This window comes from Gastrolobium bilobum, unplaced genomic scaffold (assembly GCF_033153095.1).
Source record: "Gastrolobium bilobum isolate Gb01-03AN ecotype WA unplaced genomic scaffold, APGP_CSIRO_Gbil_v1 utg609, whole genome shotgun sequence".
Classification (NCBI taxonomy): Eukaryota; Viridiplantae; Streptophyta; class Magnoliopsida; order Fabales; family Fabaceae; genus Gastrolobium; species Gastrolobium bilobum.
In genome coordinates, this window is record NW_026899102.1 from 142,577 (window position 1) to 162,322 (window position 19,746).

At 36.4% G+C, this 19,746-nt stretch overlaps 2 protein-coding genes across 2 annotated transcripts; both read right to left on the reverse strand.

The window, feature by feature from the left end:
• Positions 1-1,358: 1,358 nt before the first annotated feature.
• LOC133287258 (uncharacterized) lies at positions 1,359-7,432 on the reverse strand. The gene is made up of 9 exons (XM_061484826.1): positions 7,318-7,432; positions 6,943-7,041; positions 6,775-6,836; positions 6,544-6,661; positions 5,587-5,735; positions 4,574-4,681; positions 4,328-4,447; positions 3,133-3,306; positions 1,359-1,610 (listed from the first exon to the last, which is right to left on the reverse strand). The coding sequence occupies exons 2-9, from the start codon at positions 7,022-7,024 to the stop codon at positions 1,509-1,511; spliced, it is 915 nt and encodes a 304-aa protein (XP_061340810.1). The 5' UTR covers positions 7,025-7,041; positions 7,318-7,432; the 3' UTR covers positions 1,359-1,508.
• Positions 7,433-8,359: 927 nt separating this feature from the next.
• Positions 8,360-14,613, reverse strand: LOC133287254 (uncharacterized). Its single transcript, XM_061484820.1, has 13 exons — positions 14,486-14,613; positions 14,050-14,321; positions 13,710-13,840; positions 13,441-13,585; positions 13,055-13,323; positions 12,397-12,521; positions 11,537-11,580; positions 10,341-10,472; positions 10,162-10,239; positions 9,320-9,402; positions 9,104-9,226; positions 8,766-8,826; positions 8,360-8,676 (listed from the first exon to the last, which is right to left on the reverse strand). The coding sequence occupies exons 1-13, from the start codon at positions 14,592-14,594 to the stop codon at positions 8,518-8,520; spliced, it is 1,731 nt and encodes a 576-aa protein (XP_061340804.1). The 5' UTR covers positions 14,595-14,613; the 3' UTR covers positions 8,360-8,517.
• Between the last annotated feature and the right edge of the window lie 5,133 nt (positions 14,614-19,746).

Below are 19,746 nucleotides of genomic sequence, written 5' to 3' on the forward strand. Positions count from 1 at the left end.
TGGTTGATAGGCTAGCAGGCACGGTCAATATTAATACTAGAATCTGTTGGCAATTTCCTGAGGTTGGATCTATCAAAATAAATTTTGATGGTGCGACTCATGGCAACCCAGGGCCAACTGCCTGTGGGGGTCTGATCTGGGATTCAAGAGGCAATTGGTTATGTGGATTTGCCAACCGGTTAGATATGTGTTCATCCTATAAAGTTGAGTTATGGGGTATTCTTTGTGATCTGGAAGTGGCGCAGAGTGAAGGATACCGAAATGTGATATTAGAAAGTGATTCATCAAGTGCAATCACCAGCAGTTCGTGAGATTCAACTTGTCTCTCGTATAGGGACATGGCTTAACAAAGCCTGGCAGGTGCGACTACAACATACATATAAGGAAAGGAATATGTGTGGATTGGCTGGCTAATTCCATTTTGGATGATAGGGACCTAGCTGATCAACTAGTTTTTTAGGAACCTCCACATGGAAGACATTTGATGTATTTGGCTGATCTTGTCGCTGTTGGTAGGAATCATGCCGTAGTTTACTCGTGATAGGGTAACTGTAGTTTTTTTTTTTTTTTATGTTCTGATTTTCTTTTTTGGGTTTGTTTGTTGTCTTTGTTTTAAGCCTTTGGACCTTTTGTCTACCAAAAAGAAAAAGAAGATAATTTTCAACTCATTGATCAAATCCAAGTGGATCGAGAAAATTATATTAAGTTTTATTTTTTTATTAAAATTATTGCATTTCTTTATTTTTATTAAAATTATCTTCTAAAAATATTTAAAATTATCTCAAAATATTTAAAATTATCTCAAAATATTTAAATATCTTCTAAAATTATCTTTAAAATCACTACAATTCTAGATAATCTTCTAAAATATATAAAAAAAATTTATCTCAAAATAGTCTTTTAAAATCCTAAACCAAAACAACATAAGTCTGTCTTTCGCTGGAGTATTAGGGTGACCAATATGTCGATGATACTTCTTGTTACTGTGCATGAACAGGAAAATAAGATAAGCGAAGCTCAACTAGAGTCTTGATGATAGCACACATTGGGCTGATGAACCACAAATGGCGTAGCCCGGGGCTTCAAAGATTAGTCTTGCTCCTGCTGACTGCACAAGACTAAAACTAGTAAGGGAGGGAGCGGGGCTATACCTTTAGAAGGCACCAAAACTTGAAAGTCTATACCTTTACTTGGTGCCAACAAATCCAATTCAACCATTGAGAAAGCCAAAGACAAATTATATTGGTTAAATTCATGAACGAAGGATAGAAATGGCCGTTCAACCATCGGAAACCACGATTCGAACATCAAAATTAGACCATCAAGTTCCTAAGTTCCAACCTTTAACACGGTAAAAATGGCATAACTTGTCTAGCTTATGTAATTTTAACAGAAACCCCAAACAAAAGATATTCTCAATGGATCTCTTTGTTTTACAGAAATGGGGATACGGGATACTATTCCTAATGCTGAGTAAATGAAGTGGAGCATAAAAAATAGTTACTGCCTCAACGATTTATTGGAGTGTTCATATGCTCGACAATTCTGGTCACAGCTTCTCGGGACATCACCAATGTGTCGTGCAGCAAAATGCTGTAGACATTCAAGCCCTACAAAAACATGTCAAACCCATCATATATCAACATTAACATCAACACCACTTTTATCCCAAAGACCCAAACTCATCATATATAAGCAAAGGAAATTTCTTCATTAGCTGGGAGTACGTATGAAATTAGCCACATAATGATTAAATTATAGGCTTTAAAGCATGACCGTTTTAGGAGAGTTAAACTTGTAACAACTAGAACCATAAGGCTGGCAAGTTACTATTTGATAAGAAAGATGAAAGCAATATTTTTTCATATATAATTGACAAAAAGATGCAAGTGCATGTTAGGTGGAGGAAGGGAGAGAGGGAATGTTTTAGGATGATGTAAACACTACTAAACAGTAGGAAAGAATAAACGAGACCAGACTATGACAAGAGAACGGCATATCATAGAACTAATTTGGTTTTATGCCAAAAAGGTCAACCATGGTTATATACTGCAGGGTTTGATGGAAAGGTGTACAAAAGGAACAAAAAGACCGTCACATGGTCTCCGTCGATACAGAAAAAACAGTACATACTCAAGGTATAAAGGATACATAAGATGAGACAATGACTAGAGTGCAAACTCGATAAAGATTTTTCATGAGCACATGTTTGCACCAAGAATGAAGAATCAACTTCGAGTTTGTACCATTTTACCTTAGCATTGGGCACATCCAAGAGCCAGCGCCTCAATGCATACTTTGTGGATGATGTGATCCTTGATAAGTCTCAAGAATGAGTATATTCTAAACAAAATTTTGCAGAGAAGCTTTGGAATCAATGGGCTTACAATTATGTAGGAAAGAGAAAACAGTATATGATGTGCAAGTTCAGTAAGACACGAGTTAGTGATGTTTCGGAGGTGAATATTTGGGATTATTACACCATACGACAAGTTGTACAATTTAACTATCTTAGATCCATCTTACAAAGTGACGGAGATGCCACACATAAAATGGAGAGATGCTTCAATCGTAATTTATGGTTACAAATTGATTATCAAGCTCAGATGGAAAATTCTATTGGATAGCAATAAGATCAACAATGGTTTATGGTAGTGAATGTCAAACAATTAGTGCCAACAAGAGCCGAAAAATCAGCCGAATATATAATATTATGAATGGAAATTTCTGGAGGAAAGTTGGAGTATCCCCTATTGAGAAGAAAATGACGGAAACTCTCCTAAGATGATATGGTTGTTGGAAAAAAGACCAATAGAGGTACTAGTGAGAAAAATGAATCAAATGGAAAATAGTCTGATGAAGAAAACTACTACGAGAACCATTAAAAAAGACCTTATTCTAAAATGGTTTTACTAAAATTGGTTTTTGATGGAGTCCAGTGGTGTCCATTGATTATTGATCCATGTACCTGACTGACCCCACACCTAGTATAAGGCTTGGTTGTCACTATTGGAAATGTATCGATTCATGGAAGCATACTATAAACTTCAAACGAAATCTACAATGTACAGTTATATTTATCACTTCCATCCAAACTATGATAGAAGCAAAATGGATAAAACTTGGACTTACAATGGAGGGAAGTACGTTAACATAATGTAGATTTTGTGTAGCTAATTTTAACTTTTCATCTATGGGACCACCATCTACGAGTAGAAGTTTCTTGGTGTCCTCCATTTGTTTGAAATAGTTCACAATGTTCCTGGTTTTGTGTGTGGGAAGCTCCAGATCCTCAAACACAAGAAGCTGTATAAAAAAACAATTCCCCAGAGATAAGTGTACATAACTCAAGAACAAACTCTTAGTAAACATATAATGCAAGAAAGGAAAAGGAAGTATAAGAAGCAGTACAAACAAGCTAATTAGGGATGAAAGAAGTTAAAAGAACACCTTATGTACAAATGAGCAGGATAGGGATACATGCCCAAAAGAACCATTTAAGTCACAGTAAGAAAGCAGACAAAGGATAGCTGATGCAGGAACATCGCCATTTTCTTTTTAATTTATGAGTTATTTTCTTGTTCCCCATTATGTTTCTTAACATGGTCTTACTGTATTAAGTAGTCACATGACTGACAAGTCACCTTAATGACCAAACTCAGACTCTAGAGAGCAGAGTTTAGAGGGGGCATGTATTTTGGGCAGGGGCTTAGTAAAGTACAGTTAACCTAGTATAAAGGGTCTCTAGGACTATACACTCAGCTGCCATATGATATACTTTTAGATACAAAGAGATTTTTAACCCCAGAACCCTAATTCGTTTGTTCCTACTTCAATTCTCTCTACACTAAACCATAATTTTGTGAAGAAGTTGCAGTCAATCTATTTTCTCGACACAAGGTGTTCAACTAAAAGAACAGCCTGCATTGGTTATTTATATAAATATATTACATACGAAGTACAGTAAAATTATACGGCATAATTTTATAGCCCAAAAAGAAATAAAAACAACAAGATTGGCAATCGGGAATGTGAGGCTGAGAACATTCATACGAAATTCTAAATGCAAACTGATTATACAGCGCATTTCACTGAACTATATCTTTAATTTTGATATCAACGATAATATCAACAACAAAGAAGTCCCTAAAAGAAATAAGAATATCCCGTATCTTGCCAGTTTAGCTGCTAAATCATTAAACAATTAATTATAAATTCCACAGATTAAATCTTCATGTACACTCATGTATCAGACAGAATAATGTAGAGAAGATGTCCTTTTTTCTTTTCAAGGAGAGGCCAGGAAGGGGTAAGGGAAGATACTTGCCTTTCCTTCTGCAGCACGAGCTGACATAGCAATCTTCAGCCCCAGACGTCGAACCTTCTTATTGAGTTTGAAAGCATGGCTTCGGGGCTTAGGGCCATGCATAGTGGCACCACCCCTGAACTATTACCATTCATTATTTGTTAATTTCAACTGCTGAAAAAGAAGGGGGGGAAAAGGAATACAAAATCTATGAAGGAAGGAGGAAAAGAGATAGAATGGCAATTAATGAGCAGAATGCTCCAGTACCTGAGGCCCACGCAATGAACCATGCCTTGCTCGACCAGTTCCCTTTTGATTCCAAGGTTTTCTTCCCGTCCCGCTGACCTCACTGATAGTTTTTGTTGAGTGAGTTCCCTATTGGCCAAATCAATTAGCAAACGCATAACATTCTCATGGAAAGTTTTCATAGCTAATTTAGATCCATACTACTAGATAAATTATACATTCAATACCATTATATGTTGATAGACACCCTCCTATTAATAGAGTCTATGTGAGCATAAATAAAGGGAAAGGAAATGGATTAATGACTCAAGTGAACAAGAGAGGTTAGGTAGAAGGGAATATGTATGGGGGATTTTCTTGTTACTTCCATGACATGTGGCAACAGGGCAGAGAGAAGTGAAGGTGTAAATTCTGTTAAAGAAAATGCTTAAAGGGGAGAGAGGAAGAGAGGGAAGGCAGGTAGAATTGGGTAGAGGGAGGTATTGAGTGGGGTTGGCTGTTCCTAAGGCTGGGACTCTATCATGGAGTCACTCTATTCTGTAATTCTTCATTTCTGTTTGTTCTTGTTTTTCAAGAATTTCAGATTCTCTTCTGGTGTTAGGAATTAGCAACCCCTTTCACTAATAGAAAAACAAAGTTCCCATCGTTCATCAAGTGTAAGAAGAAATATATATTATTAAGATATTTCAAGCAATAAATGATAAAGCATCAATGGAAACATTTTTTTACTTAAACATCTGAATAAATGTGCCAAACTGTAGTTATTGTCACAAATCCAAATGTTTGTCCCTCATCCCAATTCCCTATTCAAATCCCTCCCCACAATCAATTTTCAATGCAAATATAAGTGATGAAAGAAAAAAATGATAGAGTATTTCCAGCATTCAACATCAGAATACATCCTATATATCGTTAAGCCAATATAGAAAAATAATCACCAGTCTAGCCTGACTAAGAAATATAGCTTTTCCCCTGGATTACATATGTCCAATGAGAAACAAGCTTTAGATTCCAAAACATTATGCAGTCACAACCTGTTGTCGTTTTGCAAGTTGCCACCTAACAACACGATGAATAATATCCTTCCGAATAGGCATATCAAAAACATCTCCAGCTAAGACCATAAAGCCCTTGTCTTCATTATGAAAGTTGGTAACTGGAATTAAAAGATCCTGACAAAGCCCTACATCATAATGAAATATATAAATAACACTCTTAGATCTTATTGAAACAGGAATCAACTCATGCCATGATCAATGCTAGATGGGTTGCCATTATAGAAGGTAGGTAGTGAAAAAAACAGAGAACATGATCAAAGATGAACTCAAAACTATTATCTCTGCTTTGCTCTCATTCTTGAAAAAGTCAGGTGCATCATTAAAGAGGAAGATTGCGGCCCTACATGCAGTTAAGAAATAGTGAATGCACTTGCTAACCAACATAGGATAGTAATAAGAAAAATGTCCAATACATGACTTTAGTGGACGACATAAAAGTTCACTGGCCACAAGCTCCTTCAATTTCAGAGCAGAAGCAGATCATTAGGCACACATAAAATATTAAGTTCTGAGTTTAAGGATCAAATGACAAAGCCACAGAGAATGTCAAAAAGAATATTTACAAAACACGTAGTTGCATACATTGTATCTAATTTTAGGTATAAATATGCTCTTAGAAAAAGCATACAGTAAGTTCTGACATGTAATATACATAGAAACGCATTCAGTCAGTTGCAGGTGATATTTGGAGGAAATTATGCATCTTCATCCCTTTCCTCTGAACACTACCAAAAAGTATAATTGCCTATTAATTTTGATAAGGAAAATACATAATGCACAACAAATCAAATCTCATATCTCAATAATCAAAACCAAATTGGAACTTCAAGCCTAGCAATCAAATAATCTTTCCTTTCAGCGATAAATATCAGAAGAAACACAATGAAGAACCAGCATATACATGTACAAAATGCTCCAAATTATCCTTCATACCTATAGAACGCTCAGATGTTGCCAGAGGCTTTTTCGACAATAAATCAGACGGAAATGCACCTTCATCAGGCCTAGGAGGTAAAATAGAAGTAGAAAACCGTTGGATCATTGACCTGGCCTACATTTAAATATCAGTAAACAACCAGCACAAGAGATAGCTGCATCGATTAAATATTCAATTTGAAAGAAGCTACAAATATAGAACGAAAATTAAATGCAATGACAATGTACCAAGAGAAGGCCAGAACGTTCTGCAGAAAACAGACTTTCCCCAGATAAACTGCTGTATATATCTGTGGATGAAAAATCATCGTATATATAACGATTCATAAAACGAAAATAATAATAATAATAAATAAATGAAAATCGAATTAAGGGGAAACTACATAAACGTATTACCATGTGAATCACAGCAACGTCGTCGTAGCAAATGCAAGGACCCGGAAGAACGTAGTAGCCTTTTGGAGATCAAGGCCGCCATACTTGTGAGCAAACAAACTGTGATTTCAACCAGCAACAAGTGGATTAGCAATGGTGAGAGTGCAATTACATGAAGTGCCTCAAAATGATCAAGCAATTTCGCGAAACATTTCATCAAACACATTGTAATCAACTTAATTTCACAGAACCAACCATCATCAAATATCTCACAGCATTTTTACCATAACCAGGTCCCTCAGCAATTTATATAATGATGTGAAAATGAAAATCAAACACTATCGGATGCTAACTTAAACACTGAGCACGTAAAGAATAAAAGAACTTATTAGTTACCAGCGACCGAACGAAAATCAGAATAAGAATCCCAACTTTCGCTCCTTCTATGCCTCCATCGAAGTTGCTGCTCTTTCCCACCGGCGAGGTAAGCTCGTGACTAATCAAATGTTTCAGAGGGCAGCTTTCGCTGATGGGCCTACTTGAGCTTAGGTCTGAAATGGGCTTTGGGCTCCTACCATCTTTTCATAAGCCTGAAGAAATTAAGACAGCTCAGCCAGGTCTGAAAAATACGGCTAGCCCAATCATGCAAATAGTTTAGTTTAAATATAAAAAATAAAACAAAATCGACATAACTATATTTTCTTTATGTTTGAACGAATAAAGTCGACTCAACCTAAAATAGCAACTTCCCCATTTGATTATTTCATTTACCACCCGCTGTTTGAAATTTCATCTTATTTTAAATTTTTTATTATATTATTATATGAGTAAGCAGCTGATTAAGAAAGGGAGAAAGACAGCTTGACGAATGATTAAATCTTCGGTCTAAATACTTAGATCATTGTCAATTAAGTTACTATTGAAAAGACTTAGGTCATTGTCAATTAAGTTACTATTGAAAAGGGTTTCTCATTGGAATTGATTTATGATAATTACAGATAATATTTAATCATGTAACACTAATTGCTTGCAGTGGATCTTAAGTTTTATCAAAGCTTAATTGGAGAATCATAAGTACAAGGAGTAAATTTTAATTATGAAATACATAAAAAAAAACTCTTTTTAGTAAATATACAAGTTGCCTAGTAGTTACTTGTTAAGAAGGATGTCCCATCCACTTATTAAAAGACCATGAGCAATTTAGACAAGACGAAGTTTAGAAGATTTCATGCAAAAGCCAATTCTGAAAGGAGTAAGGAAGATTAAACTTGCGAGTGCTTATGATGGAGATCGGTTTGCTAAGGTTCGCATCCTTCCCTCATTCACTCTTTCCCAAATAGATATCAATGACTCCCAGAAGAGCGCTAATGGTCTACTTATCCTCAACAATATCAAAATAGTACTGGCTTGCTCTCAAAAGCAATAAATATTAGTGGAATTGCATAAAAAACAAGTTCGAGTAAAATTTCAAATGCTTTGTATAAGAGTACCACGGACCTTTTGTAACGTTCAAAACTTGAAGTTATATATATTAGCTCATTAGTCCCATGGGATGGAAAGGAGAAAAAAAGAGAAGAAAAGAATTTAGACAAGGTCTCAGTCGATTATTGTCTTGCGGCGGGAAGAGCTTTGAAACTTCCTGTTTGCAGCAGTACTAAGCAGCGCTTCCTGTCGATTCGTGGCGCACTCTATATATTCTTGCAAAGGTGGAAGGTATGTTTGTTCGCCATCCTTGTATACTTGTCCTCGAATTATCTGTCCAATCATGAATAGGTGCTTTTAAATATTATCCCAAGAACACTATTAACAGACAGAAAGTTGAAAAAACATATATATATTCTTACCTTTGATGCCCAAGATCGTTCTGCTTGCAGACAAACATCTCTAATATCTCTTCCAGACATACTGAAACAATAAAAACCGATGAACAGGAAAGGAGTGAAAAAAATAGTGCAAAATAATTTAATATGACAGTAACTTATCGTAGCATATTGAGGTTAGGAAAAAGGGCTCGGGTCTAGTTACTACGATTCCATATTAAGATTTAAGAATGTGCCATGGATGGTTGAAGCAAAAATAATAAGATAAATACGTCTCCCTCATCTTCTACCCTCTTACTTTCACTACCACCAATCTGTACGCGATAACTCTAGTGGGGAACTCAAAAGATAGCCTAACTTACTCTTCTGTAACTCTTGCAAGTTCGTCTAGTTCGGGTCTGGATAGGTGCTTTGCATATTTGGATACTATTTCCTGACGAGTATGATGATCAGGTAAGCCAAAAGTAATCATTGTATCAAACCGACTACAAGAAGAAAGAGAAACAACAGTCAGGATAATTAACCTACATGATTATGTAAACTTTGCAAGCTATTAAGCAATTTGTATTAAAGCTCACCTGATTAATGCAGGATCAAGGTCTTCTTTTCTATTTGTGGCAGCAATGACAACAACCTTCTTATCCTGCTCAAAGCCATCTATCTGCAAAATTTGTTTCATCCATCGGTCAAAAATCACTTCCTATTAAATCTCGACTAGTAAGGATAAAGATAAAGAGAATTCTTGTACACAACCTTACCCTTATATATTTGCAAAGAGTCTGTTTTCCGGATTTGAACCTCTCAGTCATAAAAGAGCAGCTTTACCACTGCTCCATCCGTCATTTAAATCCATAAAAATTTAAACTTTGAGCAAGTTTGATAAAGTTTGGATGAGTTGTTCATACAAGAGTTTATATAACAAGGATTTATTCTATACTTATCAGTTATCAAAGTCAAGCCGTTTAATGTCTTATGAAAGTAAGGTCAACAGCTTTGATCCTTAAAATAATATATCAATACTCAATAGTATAAAAAATTAATCTAAACAACTACAACCAAATCTTATCCCACTACATGGAGTGGGTAACCAAGAGAATGAGCTTGAGCGTTGAGCAATATTAAAGTTGCTCATTTTGTGACCGAAAGGTCCTAGGATCGATTATAGGAAATAGTCTCTTTACAAAAATGCAAAGGTAAAACTGCTTGCAAAGATTTTCTTAACCCAATCCTTGCAAGCTGAGGTATAATGGGGAACTCTTTTATTGAGCTCTATCAAAAACCAAATCATATCATAAACTAAAACAAACAAGTAAATAATCTTGATGAGCAATTATGATGCTAAAAAAGAACTCTCAAGCTGAATGTAAGTCTATCAACGCTCACTATAATATAAAACTCTTAACACAACTTCAAGATTCACCTGTCGTAGTAGTACTGACAATATTCTACGTGTGGCTTCATGCATTTCACTATCACGAGCAGCAGCAAAAGAATCAATCTGCATTTCAAAGAGGACACAAAGACCATGTAAATAAATTTAAATGGAAAATCAATAAGAGGCATATAGCAACTCCTCATCAACATTTCTTGTTTCATTACCTCATCCAGAAATATAATAGCACCATTAGGAAGATTGTTTGCAAGTGAAAACACTTTCCCTAGAAGGCGTTCACTTTTACCGTAGAATTCAGACATTACTACCTCAAGTGGCACATATAGCAAAGGGACACCCTGCCAAGTCAAGTTGTATGCTGATTTCAGTTCACTGTATAGCCAAGCACAAAATACAAAATCCTACGTAACATATGCCACATGATTCACTATATTGATTATTGAAGACATGGGATCACTATATCAAACCAAGCTAAAACCCACAAACATTGTTATTCAAACTAGAAGGCAAAGAAAAAGAATCACAATTTATGTGCTCATTGAAAGGTATTTTACATGCCCCTAAGCTCTAGCTCACGTGGTGCTCCCCACCCCACTATAGGTGGAGGTATGGAGTTTGATCCCAATCCCCCCTTTCCCTTGCCCAAGAATCCCAGTCGGCATGCCCCCCCCCCCCCCCCCCCCCCCCAAACCCCCACCCCGAAAAAAAAAAAATGCCCCATAAAAATGAAGGGTACTTCGTATATTAAGCCTATTACGCAAGATGATGGTCCCAGTCAGACAACACCCACGCACCATTTCCTATCCTTTGTAAACACAGGTGCACAAGTGTAAAGGCAATTGCACCGTATTAAAGTGATAAATTACCCATCCACAAAGCAAGTCTTTTGAAGAAAACAACATAGGAATCAATTCTTGGAGAACCTAAACTCCTCCAATGAATTAACAGTGACCACAATAACATTCTTAGAGCATAGCTGTGGTGGAAGGTACAAAGTCAAACATTTTTGTCAGGCCAAATGTAAAATACGAAGCAAAACCACAATATGGAAACTTACAGAACAACAACCATACAAATCAAATTGTGAAACAATGAAAACTGTGTGTGAGTAATAGTATTACATAAAATAAGGATATGTAGAGATATAAATCACCATTTAATCAATACATGATGCAGTTTCCCCATAACAGATAAATATAGCTGAACAACAAATATAGCAACAAGCAAGTGGAACATATCCAATGTGGCTAACAACATCATATCATTCATGACCCCTTAAATAATGTCTCAAGGACAGCTTTAATTTATTATTGTTCTTCAGTTGAGGACAGTAGGATATTCAATAACCAGTGCAATAATAAAAGTAAGGGGTACAGCTGTAAAATATTTAAAAACAGCATACCGCTTGATTGGCAATAACACGAGCACAAGAAGTTTTCCCTGTACCTGAAACCATACAAATGTGTCATTCAAACATATGACTTGAAGAATGAAAACTAAATGTCATACAATCGTCATAGTAACTATCTTCTCACTAAATTGAGATTCCAACCTTATAGAAAAACACCTTCACAGATACAGTTTCCTTATCAAGACAGTGTTATAGTCTCCTACTCTATGTCTAGTATCCAATACGAGAAATAATAGTAGTTTGATGATCATAGGTACATTTAATACACCGAAAATGCACATAAATAAAATGACTTCATGTTGTATTCTTGGTCAAACCATTTAAAAAGAGCTATATAAACGGTAATACGAAAATTTTCACTAAAAACTAATGGTTCCCTAATTGTACCCCATATTCTCACAATTAAAGAAGCCTGGTCATTTTTAAAATTAATAATTTAAGAGAGAGCTTTTAAGTCTTTCTATGCAAAATAGCATAAAACTTGCATATTCTTCAACATATCAGACAAGAGCACCATTCATGGAAAAATAAAGGGGCCTTCAGTAATGGAAAAATTTCCACATCTTCCAGAAAAATATTTAAAAATTAAAAACATGTTCCGTTCCATGTAGTAGTTTCAAATTCATGTTGGTAAAGAGAATTCCTTCTTACAGGACAGTAATCATGATTGAACAGATTTTTTTCACCTTTATTTTTTTTTTTTTTGTGTGTGTGAAAAAGTTTAGTTTTTTTTATTTAATAAAATGAAATTAAAAACAAAACAGAAAACTTACTCCAAACTAAACACTCCCTAAATGCTTAACATTACTTAAATATATAGAAAACACATAAAAGAGGCTAAAATGACACACCTGGTGGGCCTTCAAACAGCACAGCTCGGGGTCTGTTTGACTCAAACTTATGACGAGTTCCTCGAGCAATGTCATCATATACTTCAGGACTACGCAAAGCCAATAGTATTGTGTCTTCTATGACTCTAGAAATTAAACAATTAAAGATTAAGTAAATCAAAGTACTTTCCTGCATATTGATAAATGAAATCCATACTTGAGCACACGAGTAAACAGATAATATGAAGTTGTTATAAGCAAACACAATACAAAAAGGAAAAGGGATTAAAAAAATTGAAGTGTTGTCTCAAATAAGATACAGAGATCACACTATCAAATTTGTAGAGAATGACCAACGAATATCTCTTTCTCCTCAAATACAAGTTATTATCTAATCCGTACACAGACTAAGAGCGGTAACTAACAGAAAAATATGCTCTGACCTAACAAGTTTTGCTGAAATACGACACATAATGAACAACGGAGGCCATATCAAGCAATATAATTTTGAAAAGAGAATAAAAAAAGATGAATCAAATGTCTATTTTAGTTTGGTCCACTTGCAGCTCAGGTATCAAAACCATAAAATTGAATTTTTTGTCAAAAACATTCACTTACTAAAAGGAACAGAACACTAAGCTAGTCAGAAAATAAAGACTGAATTTCTAGATTTACATACCGTTTTTGATGCTCATACCCAGCGATGTTGTCCCATGATATCTCACCATTTGATATACCTATGGGTTCATCGAGTCCATAAATTCTTACCCCCATGGCCTCAAGACCAGAAATAGATTTATCTACAGATTGATCCTGTTCAGTCTCTTCCCTTGGCTTTCTTTCAAAGGTGTTTCTTTGTCCCATCTTGTTACCAGCTAATTGTAAAACAGAGATGAAAGCATCAAGCTCTTCAGGACTCAAGTTCCCTTGTTTAATAAATTCAATTTCCTGCAATATTGGCCAAGGAAGATAATTTCTGACTAGTGATGACCATATTTTTTTCGATGAACAAAAGCACAGTAATGTGAAAATGAAATAAAAAAAATGCAAAATTTAAAGACTGACAGCTTTATCTGAGCCAATGAGAGAATGAAATATGAGTACACAAAGATCTCCATCATGTGCATTTATATCTGTTGTAGATGAATCATTCACTTGACCAGGCTTTTGCTTGGATGGATGAGTAAGGGTAAGTTGCCAAGCAACTGTGCTGTGGATTGGTCACAAGAAACATTGAGGATTGTAACTAAATTTAGTGTATCACTATTGTATAGGACATAACTCAAACATGCAGACTAGCATTCCCAAAATCACAGAAATTGAGAATGAAGTACCTGTCCCAAGCACGCAATAACATATCTGAACCACCACCATGGCCTTCAGCTTTAAGTCCAAGATGCGCAGTAAGATTTGCAATAAGTTGTGAAATTTCACAACCGGGAGGAATTTGAAACTTAACACTGATCTATAATTGTAATTACAGCATCAGCTATAGTTTGACTTCCATTGCAGTAAAAGAACATCACATCATCAAAGCTAGCACACAGTAATTGAGAGTTATGCCTTTACTTCAAATCATTGCGGATAAACCAGTTGTTTTGTTTCCCATTCAATTACCTTATATTTAAATCTAAGACGTATTAAGAAAATCATGGAATAAAAAAGTGCAATAACCTTTTGGCCTTTAACAGCAACAATGAAGCGAGGATAAGAACCGTATCGAATTCCTCTACTTCTAAGCAACTCCTCAATTCGCTCGCGTTCTTTCTTAGCACTTTCTTGCACATCCTCGTTAGCATGATCCGCGTATGCTGTTTCCACCAATCCAATTCCAAAAATACCAGCTAATACAGCTGGAAGCAACGAATACGGTCCCGGATGCTCACGCGAAACTCGAGAACTTGAAACATCAGAAACGGAGGAGGTGGACCAAGCTGGTGCAAATTCTACACAGAATCAATCATAAATCATTCGTGCACATGAAGCCTTCAAAGAGCCCTCGTTGGAGGTAATATAAAAATAAGAAATCAAACGCAGCAACGTGTTTGTAAAGAGATTGATTGTGATTTGAGAGAGAGAGAGAGAGAGAGAGAGAGAGAGAGGAACTTACTGGAATATGAAGAACGGGGAAGGCGGCGAGAGGAGTGACAAGTTAGGGTGTGGAAAGTGGGATATGAACGACAACGCCACGCTTGTGCTGCTCTCACTAACCGCTCCATTGTAGAGCGCAGAAACAACCACCACATTTAAACCCAAGCGGGGATGCTGTAATATTTAAGTAGGTATTGCGTTTTCTCCTATGATAGGAGAGTGCTGGGCTCCACTGGTTAAAAAAATATATATATATATTTGGCAAAAGTCTTTTCTTCCCTACAGAGAAAGAAATATTACTCTCTCATATGTTTATCATATACAAAGAAGAGAATATTACTCTTATGTTATCCAAGCGAAAAAAAAAAATTATCGTAGAATTTATTATATTTTCTTTTTCTTTTTTATTTTCTCTCCTTTAATTTGTAGATGCATGATAAAAAATTTCTCTCATAAAGTAATATTCTCCACCAAGAAAACGTGATAACACGGGTGGCAATATGGGTTGAGCCCGGCGGGTCAACCCGCCAAAACGGGACGGGTTGGGTTGAGATTTTTAACCCACCAACCCACCTCAACCCGCCCCGCCTAGAAGTGGGTCAAAACGGGTTCAACCCGTCGCGGGGCGGTTGACCCGTCGGGTTTTAAATTTTTTTATTATTTTTTTACAATTAGGTAGTATTTCATTAGTACTTAAATTTTTGTGATATTCAATTTTTTTTTATCTTAGTACTTTCTAGAAAAAATAAAGAATAACAATTTTATTTATGACAAATGTTATCTATTTATAAATTTCTAAAGAATGTTTGACAAATATTAATATACATTTAAGATTGAGACTAAAAAAAATATAGAGAAGTGCGAAATAAAATAAAATAATATTAAAAAAATTCATAAAATATAATTTATTTTTGAATTTTAATTAAATTTTTTTAATTGGCGGGTTGGTGGGTTGACCCGCCAACCCACCATAAAACGGGGTGGGTTCATTTTTACAACCCATATTTTTTGCCGGGTTAACCCGCCCCGCCCCGTTTTTGGCGGGTTGGTGGCGGGTCGGGGCGGGTCAACCCAAATTGCCACCCGTAGGTAACAGGAACAACTTTTGTATCGCACTCTTTTACGTGTAAATTTTTTTTTTTTTGGTACACTAGAGGGCAAAGCCCCAAGAAAGCAAAATAAAAAAATAGCACAAAAGATACACCAATCAATCACGACCTTATTACTACTACTCGCAGCACCCTTATGATTATGGGTGGCAAAAATGAGCCAACCCATCGGGTTGGTTCGTAACCCACAAAAAACGAGTTTGGTTAAGTTGGCAAAAATGAGTTGCAAGCCCGACTCGAGCCAACTCGGGCTCAAACGAGCCAGCCCGCGGGTCAAACGGGCCTCGCGGGTTACTCTTTTTAAAAAAAATAAATAAAATACAACAAAAAAAGTCACGCCCATGCACACGGGTCAAACTGAGATCACACATTTCACACTCACTCAGTCACAAACTCACCAGTGACCAGTCACCCCAGGTTCCTGTAAGAACCTGCACCGTTAATTAAGGAAATTAATCAGTTAATTATGAGTTTAATGAGATAATTCCATGATTGACCCTAATAATTATTATGAGGCTCTAATAATTATAGTAAGTGAGTAATAATGCTGAAAGTCGCTTTTCGGAAGAAAAGTGCAGATACCGGTTCTGCTAGTCGGTATAAATGCGTACCGAAAAAGTATCCCGAAAAATTATAATAAGTGCATGATAATTCTTAGAATAATATATAAGACTTGTAAAACGAGCTTCAAGTTAAAATAATGAGAACTAGTGCCAGAAACTGATACTGGCTATGAAAACGCATACCGGAAAGGTGCTCCAAAAAATATAAGAAAAATATCATAATTCTTGTAAAATTTGAGTAGGTTAAGAATCCTGAGTTTGAGATTAAAATGCTAAGCGTAGCAATTAAAGTTAATACTGTGTTTTTTTATTCTTAAGTGGCTATATATACTTAAAAGGCACATGATCCTAGGTCTGAATTGCCACCCTACGTGCCTCTATTTTGCTGAAACACCTCCAGCCACCCTTTGCCACCTTCTCCTCCATTGTTGTGAGTCAAAGAGCTTCATTTCTTCTTGTTTCTTCTCCAAAATACCTTGGGCTTGTGAGAGCTTGCATGGTGGGGGAGTGTGAGTGTACATTCTGAGTTCCAGCCGCTGTGTGTTGGTGAGGGTGCTAACCTTGTGAGGTTTGGGTGTTGAGAAGCCTTGGTCATGGCATTTGGAGGTCCAAGTAGTGACCTTTGAGTTGAAAGAACCAACCTTTGGTGGAGCATTTTCGTTTTGGGATCAAGTCAGAACCTTTGGAGTGGGTTGTAAGCTCCAAGAGCCTTCCATTTCTGAGTTTGAAGCTTTGGTGAGTTGTCTAACCTTGATCATGAGTTTAAATGATTCAAAGGTGGTGTCTTTGCATGTAAATGGGTTAAGCAAGTAACTAACATGTGTATGAACTTGTATAGACCTAAAAATGGAGTCTTTAACGCTTTTAATTGGTAAAAGTTGGACCTTTGGTGGATATCTTCGCGAAATGCAGAAACTGCATTCTGTCGCGAAATATCCGGATATTTGATCGATAAATGTCCGGATATTGATATCCGGATATGGATATCCGGATATTGCCAGTGAGATATCCGGATATGCCCCCGACATATATTTGGATATTCTGGGATTTCGAGGAACAGTAAGGTACTGTTCATACAGAACTGGGCTATGGGTTTGTGGACCCTATTTTGATGAAGTTAAACTTCTGTAAATACTTGACTAAGTCAGAATCAAGGGATTAAGGGCTTATGGCTTTGTGAGAAGCCTTAAGACGTAAAACGTAAAAGGAAAACGTAGTCTTTATGTTTATGCTATTGAGCTATGAATATTGATATGCTTGCTGGTCCTAAATCAGATTGTGATCTGCTGTGTTTGGACATTGAGCTTGTGTGGACTGGACTTGGATTGATTGCTTAAGAGGTAAGCTTTCGTGTCCTCGGTTTAACCATGTTGTGGTTCCACCATGTCCCATGAGGGTATGGTTATATGCATGCTGTGTTACATGCTTTGATATATTTGGAATGCTGTTGAGCTTTATGTGTAATGACTTTTAATATGCATGTGTTGTTCCACTTTGACAGTTAGCATGAGTATGTGGCGTCATACAAGACGGTGACAATGTGGGTGGGTGCAAGTGGCGTCTTGCATTAGTGTGGGTAATAGACGTATTCCTCCATTTCTCTGGCCAGTAGAAAAGTATTGACACACATGACATGATTATCTGCTGCATTGTACTGTTTTAGAAATGATATTAATGAACTGCTTTTGAACTTATATTGCACATGTAAGTGAGCTTGGGGTGGAAGATCCTTGGGGACCCCTTGTCTTACTGAGATTTCTTTTTTAGAGATCTCACCCCACGTTTGGGGCGCTTATTTCAGGTTCAAGTAGTATGGGGACTGATGTCTCTGGCGGCAACAGGCCAGAGCTTAGTTGATGTTTATTGCTGTTTATTATACTAACATGACTGGATTGGATGCGTTTTATGTTTTCTGCTATTTATGATTATGTTGTTGTTGAGACTTATGTTGGGGCTTTGTTGCCTTAATTGGGTGAGCATGAGAGTTGTCCATGCCACTATGTTGTTAGTACTTTTGAGTTGAGTTGTTTAAACTTCTAGTTGGTCCGGTCTACGTGTGGTAGTTCCGTGACTAGAGACATACTTATGTTATTTAATTAATGAGGTCTTTCAGTTAGCTGTTTATTGCAATGTACATACAAGCGATGTTTTGAAAATGGTTAAGTAATCAAGTTGGTAATGATTAATGACATCATAATTGAAAAGAAAAAGATATTCTGCATTTTTAATTAAGCGCAGCTTAATACGATAGTATGATAATATTACCGGATATATACGGGGTGTTACATCCCCCACCCCACCCACACCGACAGCGAAGACATCGCGGGTTCTCTCTTCCACCGGTTTCGTTCCTCTTCTACAACACACACCGGTTCTTGGCAACACCACACGGTCAGATTTTAAGGGGGGGTTTCCCCCTTTCTTCTTGTTTTACTGATTTTGTTAATTTTTTATTCCCTTTTCCAGATCTTGGCAACACACACCGGTTTGGTTTCAGGTGTGTGATTCAGCAGCCACCGTGCTCCTCTCTCCTAGGATTCCGACCACCACCAACTTTACCCGCTGCTCTGGTTTGCCTTGTCTCCCTCCTAGTTTTGACTTTTCTTTACCATCTTCCCTTTGACTGTTCTTAAAATTAAAGATCTTGATTCTTCCTGTGTGTTAGAAATATTTTCCTCCCTTCTCAGGTTACATATATTTGACTAGGTTCTGTCATCACATAGTTTGATTTGTGAATTGTGATTTTTGATGATTGTTGTCGCAATTGAACTCCAGGATATTTTTCACTAATAATTTTTTTTGGTTTTAATCTTTTGGTCTGACGCCTTACATTTCAATCTATGGACTTTATATGAATGGTTTTTGGGTTAGAGGCGAACTTGGTTGGTTTCCCTTCAATCTAAAACTGTTAGATGTTAACTAACAAATCCATTTGGATTTTTCCTACATTTGCTAACTGATATATCCATAGAACGACTGGTTTGTGGCATACTTGTGCATTGTTTTACCATAGGGTGTAGCTTGCACGGCAGGTAGCATATCTTGTCATTTATCCTTGGGTTGGGGATAAGTAATTAATAGACATGCTTGCTGACTTTGCTCCTACAATCTGAATTACAATTTTATGATTGGATGTTGGCTTTGTTGGAACTTATAGCTATTGCTGAGGTTTCTTATTGTCCAGGGAAAAATCGATTAATAAGTTGTTAGAATACTAGGGTATTAATCACTTTTGTTTTATGATATTACTAAGATGTGGGTAGTACCTGATTTGAGCCGTTTGACAAATCTTCAAGTGCTGGAATTGGATGATAATGCTTTTGGACCTCAGTTTCCGCAGCTTGGTAAAAAGTTGGTTGCTCTAGTGCTAAGAAATAATAGGTTCAAGTTTATATTATGAAGGTTATTTAAGATGGGGAATATACATGAATAAAATTGAGTTCTCAGCCCCATCAAGTAAATACTAATTATATTATTCTAGTTCTATTCCAGGGATGGCATTCAAGGGTGATCCATTCCCAACAGGGTCCACTTTGCTTTATATCCTAAACACATTTGCAGAAATTGTGATCATTTGCATTTTTTGAGTTAACTCGCGAGCCAACCTT

Coding starts and splice junctions, on each gene's coding strand:
- LOC133287258 (XM_061484826.1), bottom strand. CDS start 7,024: ATGGCGGCCTTGATCTCCAAAAGGCTACTACGTTCTTCCGGGTCCTTG. Junction 5,736..6,543: donor AACATCTGAGCGTTCTATAG/GTATGAAGGATA, acceptor ATTATGATGTAG/GGCTTTGTCAGGATCTTTTA. Junction 1,611..3,132: donor TTAACGTACTTCCCTCCATT/GTAAGTCCAAGT, acceptor ATGTTTTTGTAG/GGCTTGAATGTCTACAGCAT.
- LOC133287254 (XM_061484820.1), bottom strand. CDS start 14,594: ATGGAGCGGTTAGTGAGAGCAGCACAAGCGTGGCGTTGTCGTTCATAT. Junction 14,322..14,485: donor TCCCCGTTCTTCATATTCCA/GTAAGTTCCTCT, acceptor GATTCTGTGTAG/AATTTGCACCAGCTTGGTCC. Junction 8,827..9,103: donor CTTGCAAGAGTTACAGAAGA/GTAAGTTAGGCT, acceptor TTATTGTTTCAG/TATGTCTGGAAGAGATATTA.